Below are 6770 nucleotides of genomic sequence, written 5' to 3' on the forward strand. Positions count from 1 at the left end.
CCAGGCCTAATCCACCATCCTCATCACATCTCATCCTCCAAGGGTGACAAGATGTCCCTGGAGGCTGCCATCACTGCTGATTCAGAATTGCCAGCCTGGGGAGCTGTAGAAGCACCCTCACCTTCCACCTGAAACGAAGCACCAGGCCACCCCAGAACATCTTCTCACCAACTGCCCTCCCCCTTCTCCGCCCCAGCCGGTGGTGTCGGGAAGCTCTCTGAACGCAGCCCTCCCCACCTGCTTTCTAGTTGCTCTAGCATCAAGCCCATGAGCCATTGCAATGCAAGGTGACGTCTCTTACTGATGATTTCCAGTGAATAATCCTAAATCTGCAGACTGAGGCTTCTGAGCTGAAGTTGCAGTAAGAGATGCCAGCATTGTGCACCACCATTTTAATGCCTTAGAGATTTATTGCTTTTAAATCTGATCTTCTCTTGAGAAAATAGTTATTTATTTGAACTCTTCTGTTTGTTTTCGGTGTATATATCAGTGAGTGGAAAAGTCTGGGTTTTGGGGTAGAGAATGATTTTGACAGTGGGGGGCAACAGGGTCAACCCTTCCGTGATGATTGAGGTGTACAACAAATTACTGTCAGGCCGCAGATGCCAAACTAAGGTGAATAAGGAAAGGGAAAGGTGAAAGATTTCCCCCTCTCTGCTCTGGATGCATGAAACTATTTCAGTTTTGTGTTTCGGAAGCCTCTTGGCAAAAAGGAAATGTTACTCCTACTATGGGATTAAAAGGGATGTAAAGAGGAACGGATCTGCTTTTCCTGCCTTAAGTATTTTTTCAGGCCTTACTCCCTCGCTGGTGGAAGGAGATGTATCAATATTAATAAAGATGCTGCTGTGCCCTGCAGGCGCCTTCGCCAGCACTGCTGTGGTCTGCTTAGCCAGCAAACCTTCTGCTGTCTGTAGTGAATGTTCTGTGACTGGTTGGTAAATTCTGTGTTGATTCTGACAAGTTTGGACTGAAATGTCTTGTTGCTGAGTGGAGTCCAGAAGCTGGAGTGGATGGGCATCGTGCATGCCGTGCTCTGCTCCTTGGCAGCTGCTCTGGCCCTGGCTTTCTAAAGCAATGACTTTCCAAATGGTTTTGCAAAATAATAAAAGAAGCATTCCCACTTACAAAGATTTTTATCTGGAGATGCTTCAGTGAACAAAACTTACTTGTTCTTTGCCTTGGCCATAAGATCCATAAGGAAGATATTTAAATATGCAATTTGTCCAGCAGTTTGGGCAGCTGTGTCTGTAGTGGGCTGACTGCTGTGCGCTTCGTGATACGGTGGGCTTTGCTTTTGCCAGTGCTGCCTCGCTTAGGTCACTTCTAAAAAGCCTTTTTTAATATTTTTTAAAAAAATAATCCTATTAACAGTCCAGCAAAATGGAAGTTGAAGCTTCAGATCCCAGGTTACAATCTGGCCTTTATTAATTTCATTATGGATGAAGCTTCCTCTGTGAGCCGTGCTGCCAGGATTGCCAGCCTGAGCTCCGTGTCTCTGCTGGTGTGAGCTCAGACAGATTATAGGGGTTGTCTGATGTGTAATGCAAATTAGTCGCAATTAAATTTTTGATAACTGTATCCTGAGATTTTTCCTTGGTGCTAATTGAGCTTTGTTGGATGTAAAAGGGAGCAGCCTGGATGCTGCCCACGGGCCCTTTGGTCCTCCCAAGTATCTGCAAACAACATTTTCCATTTTGTTGTTTGAACTTTATCACTGAATAAAACCCAAAGTTGATTTTCTTGCTTAAACAAAAAGCTTCAGGTGAAGTAAAGCACTTGAATGTTCTAAGGTTTTAATCCTTTTGTTCTAATTAATACAAAATTCGGAGAACTAGAGGCTTCATTTTAGAACTTGGACAGCTGAGGTTTTCCTACATTAACCCAGGGAACAAACGCTGTGATTTGTAACAGACATTTCCTGTTACCGTTGAGTTTTTTAGCTGAAAGACCTGAACAAATTAGCCCTGGGCTTGTACTTCTGGATGGGATCAGTTAACTGCATCTTCATTTTTGGTGAACTCAGTATTTACCCTCAAAATGCTGCCGAGCTCTGTGCTGTAAGTCTGTGTGATTTTAAAACATTGTTTGTACCAGGCAGGTGTTAGTCACACAACCCGGTTGCTGTGGTGGGTGATCAGACAGCACGTTGAGAGCAGTAGAAGAAGTAAATTCCACTCTCTGGTTTTCAGTCCCCTGCAGTAACACACGGGAGCAGTGCTGTGAGTTTTGTGACTGTGCAAAAGTCCAGGTTAAGAGTCTGCATTTGCAAAATAGTTATTTGCAAGGCACTGTGTGAATTAAAAGCTGAACTTCTGTTTCCAAGTAAGACCAGTCCTGTTCAGGTTTTTTAACAGAGCCATGAACATAGATCTTTGTCTACAGAAGAGCTCCAGTGGTCTTTAAATAGGGTGATGTCTTCCTGAGCAGCCGGTGAGTAGGTTGCACAGACGTGTGTGCTTCCTGGATGTGAAATACGCCGGTTTGTTTCACGGGCTGCTGAGACATTGCTGGTTCTCACACAGATTGCGGCTGTGTTGTGATTTATATTTATGATGCAGATTGGAATGGTACAACTCTCATTCCCAGCCTGATCTTTTAAAAAATTCAAAACACGCTTTTTGCCTGTACCAAAACAAACAGAAAGGACCCAGTGAGCAATGTTGGCCTTTTAAGACTTTGAAATCACAATTAATTAAGGAAAGTTTACTTCCTCCCAGGTTGCTTCATCCAGCTGTTTTTAATGGAAGGCTCGAGGCTGAGTTATCCCAGGAGTTATTCCTCCATAACACGCACATCTCCACATCACTCCTTGGTTCAGGCTTTTCTGTGCATGAGCAAGTAATTCTGACAGTGTGCTGCTCTTCTTTTTTTTTTAACCTGGAGTCAATTTGCAAAATTATGAATTAGCATCTCCCCTCCTGAAAAGAGGTGATTTGACTGGCAGAGGAGCAAGTCCCCAGGAAATGGGGAGCTGCTACCTCCAGCAAAATACTCTGTGATATCACTGAGCTGCAGCCCTCACATTGCTGGCTGCCTTCAGAAAAGAAACTGCTTTTTAACTTTTCCCAGGAAAAGGGAGGCTGCCTGCCACACTCGGCTCTCTGCACAGCCCTTCAGCACATTATCGTTAGCTGACCTTGTGCCTCTGCTGTGAAACGAGGTGACCTGACCCATTTCAGGTGACAGAGACCTGACTGCAAGAATCTTAAAACTGACTAATTAATTTGTGACTAATTAAACTTAGTTATGAATAATAATACGTCACTAGTTGATAAATTGTTTCTACTTTCTTTCCATTCTCATGGTGTGATCGTCTGCCCCAGCCCTGTGTGGTAACATCTGCCCACCAGAGACCCCACTGCATCCCTGAGTGATGGAGAGATGAGTGGCCTTTAGGACCCTCCCACCCCCGTATGAAAAAGAGGAAAATAACCCAAAACAGGAGCCTGTCTCGTAGGAGGAGGATGGCCTGGGGGGCAGCCAGGCTAACAGGGGTCATGGCACTTGCCTTCCCAGCTGTAGCAGTCTGGTGTAGGTGTGCTGTGTGGTGACGGTCATCGCTGCTCCTGCCGCTTGGAGCCAAACAAACGATGGTCAGGAGGATTTGGACCCCGTGGAAGCGAGGGAGGTGAAAACCTCTCTGAGTCGTTTGAGGAAGGGAGAAGTGGAGGTCATCTCAGAACCTTTTGGCTCCTGCAAAGAGAGGGCAGGGTGTCTCCCAACCACGAGTGCCTCATTTTCCTCTGCAGCAGACACGTGTGGGCTTGAAGTGCAAAGATGGATGTTCTCCTTCACGATGGTCGTTGGTTCTACCTTGTGAAGGTGTTAGCTTGTTAGCTGCCTGGGCTCCAGCAGACCATGTACACAGCTCTTGCTTTCTGTGTGCTCCATGTTTCAGTAGCTGCTGGTCTTGCCTTGCTTAGCTTGGTTGCAGCTGGATGCCAGCCCTGGTGCTGTCACCTGAGGACCTCGCTCAGCTCTTGTGCTGTGAGATGTGGATTTTCTTAGTGTTCAAGGAGATGGTGGAAGTTGGCTTGCCTGTGCCGTAGCTGTACTTGTCCCTCCAGGTCTTTTATGCCACTCTGGGGCTTCCTTTAAAAGTTATTTCAATGTGTGAAAAATTTCAGACACTTCACAGAAGGCAGAGTAATGTGGAAGAGGAGGAGAGGAGTCTGTAAGTGATGGAGGATGTCTCCCTTGCCAAAGGGGAGGCTTGTTTGCACGGTGTGAGCAGGAGGAGTGTGAGATGGTGATGTAGCTGTTCACTTCTCACTGCCCTTCTCCTGGCTTGTGTTTCAGGCCTTCCCCAGCAGAAAGGACAAAAATTTCTCAGGCTCTTTCAGAAATGAGTCTCTCGTAGCCATGGCTGAGTGCCAGGGTACTGTTTTGCGGGAGGCCTGGCTGTGTTTTGTAGAGCTCAGAGCAACCCAGCCATGGAAATCCTCTGCCTTCCCTGTCAGAGTGACTGTGGTGCTGCTGGAAGGGGCATCCTCCAAGGAACTCTGGAAGAGCTTGGCTCTCGTTAGGGGAGATGGAGGAGCAACAGCAGGCAGCTTCAGGCAGCTGCTGGATTTACGAGGAGAGTTCTGACTCAAACATGAAATCAGGGTCAGGATGGGTCTCAAATTATGGCCATGGTGAGAAATGCAGTCCTGTGTCGCGAGGTGGGAGGGCAAGCCGGGCTGCTGAAGGGGACCCCCGGGGTGTCTGCCTGCCCAGTGGCAGCTTGTTTCAAAGTGCTGGTACAGGCCAGAGACTGCAGCTGATTTAGGGAAAAGGCTTGTGTGTTAGTCAAAACCATTTCCCTGTAAGGAACAGAGGGGTACTTTCTGGTAAGTGTTTTCTGACTAAAAAAGTAGTAAAATCATCTTATGTGTTGGGAACTGCACAGGGGCTTTTTTTAATATGCATTTTTAAACACACACACAGATAGAGAGCTGAACTCCTTTAACCTCAGGTGTGCAGTTGTATTAGAAAATAAACAACTGCGGTTGGTGTTTTACAGTCTTGGCTGTTGAAGACTCTGCTGTGGTTTTTTTCCAGGCAACAGTAAATGCTCGTCCCCAGCGCATCCTGGACACCTCCTCGCTGACTCAGTCTGCCCCTGCCAGCCCCACCAACAAGGGGATGCACATCCACCAAGTGGGGTAAGCTCTGACCTCGCTCTAGTGCTTTCACTGCAGTGGGTCTAGGTGCATCCTGTCAGTCCCCAGGCAAGCAGCCATCCCAGTTAACTGTACTGGAGAGAGTGAACGTGCCAAGGTCTCAGTAGCTTCTTGTTTTAGCACTGGTAAGGTGTTCAGAAACAAAAGCTCTGGGAAAAGGTGGGGAGTTTCATCCTGGTTTTCTTTTTAGGAGAAAGAGTAACCAGCTGCACTAATTATCTAAAGAGGAATTGAAAGGAAGAGCTAACTCTTGCTGATTTTACTGATGCACTCTGGCCTGACCTGCGTGGTATCCAAATTTCCCATTGAAGTCTAATCTCTGTTTTCTGCTGATAAAAGACAGTCATCTGTTGATCAGCAAGTGATACCTAATTGGCAGCGAAATTGAGATAATGAGATGGGCAAAGCTAGAACTTTAAGATGAGGGTGAGTCTCCTGTCCAGTGCTCTCTAAATCCTTTCCCTCTTTTTGATCTTTAGAGGGTCACCTCCAACCACTAGTACAAGCAGCTCCAGCCTGACAAATGATGTGACAAAACAACCAGTCAGTCGGGACATCACATCTGTAAGACCCGCCAACGTCGGCAACATGGGGGTGCAGTACACTCCCCACTCCCACCAGTTCCCCAGGACAAGGAAGATGTTTGACAAAGGGCCAGAACAGGTAAAGAGCCTTTCCTTGCAGATCTGACTGCTTCCCCGCTTCCCTGGGTTTGGTTGCACATTCTGTTCTCTGTATTTTGTTTCTCCATTTCTCTTGTTTGCTCCCAGCTGCCACTAACTCTGGGTTGGCTTCTTCTCACCAATAACATAAAAATGGATTAATTTTTTTCCTTCAGGATAAATTTTGTTTTATAGCTTTTGATAGGACATTATTCACTTCTGCTGCTACTAAGAAGTGTTTAATCAGAGTTGATTGTTTATTCTTCCATAAACATTTATCTGCCTGAGTGATAATACAGAGTCAGATCTGTGACCCTCAGATGCTTTTTCTCCAACTTCAGCAAAGCAGGGACTGAGGAGGGAAAAGGGGAAATTCCTCTTCCTTTAACATACAAACTGGCATTCCTCTCGAGATACTTGGGTGCTTCTGCTGGGAGATTTCATCTCCTTGGCAATGTGTTTGAGCTTTTTTCTGCCCGGTGATGTGTTGAAGGCAGTCTGGGTGTGTTACTGTGTGTGCATCTCGCCCACCTGAGCGGGAGGGACGCGGGTACCATCCTGTTCTCTCTCTGGACAGACTGCTGACGACGCCGATGACACCGTTGGACACAAAAGTTTCATTTCGGCCACGGTGCAGACGGGGTTTTGTGACTGGAGTGCCAAGTATTTTGCTCAGCCAGTCATGAAGGTAACGCTTTATCTCTGTGCATGCTTCCTGAATCACAGCACTGCAGCTCTTGAGAAGTGCTGGTATCCTGAGCACAGGCCAGTGGCTTCCCCTGCTCTCTTCCCCTTCCTTTTCCTTCAGGCTGGGAAGGGAAATTAATGGACTTACTTGCATCATGCTGCTCTATGGTGCTGCATGACCAATGTGCTGGTATAGTAAGAGGGGAGAAATCATCAGGGAGAGCAGAAGAGTTAGTGACAGACGGGACAGTGG

At 46.8% G+C, this 6770-nt stretch overlaps 1 protein-coding gene across 1 annotated transcript in view; it reads left to right on the top strand.

Moving 5' to 3' along the window:
• The window catches only part of RPTOR (regulatory associated protein of MTOR complex 1), a gene marked incomplete at both ends in the record, with an annotated part of 63223 nt that overhangs the window by 27033 nt on the left and 29420 nt on the right, over window positions 1–6770 (top strand). Inside the window, 3 exons of the mRNA XM_029083844.1 lie at window positions 5047–5150; window positions 5648–5831; window positions 6408–6518. Coding sequence (XP_028939677.1) covers window positions 5047–5150; window positions 5648–5831; window positions 6408–6518 — 399 coding nt within the window. The remainder of the gene's footprint in view (window positions 1–5046; window positions 5151–5647; window positions 5832–6407; window positions 6519–6770) is intronic.

This window comes from Antrostomus carolinensis, unplaced genomic scaffold (genome assembly GCF_000700745.2).
Source record: "Antrostomus carolinensis isolate BGI_N321 unplaced genomic scaffold, ASM70074v2 scaffold44142, whole genome shotgun sequence".
NCBI classification, from domain to species: Eukaryota; Metazoa; Chordata; class Aves; order Caprimulgiformes; family Caprimulgidae; genus Antrostomus; species Antrostomus carolinensis.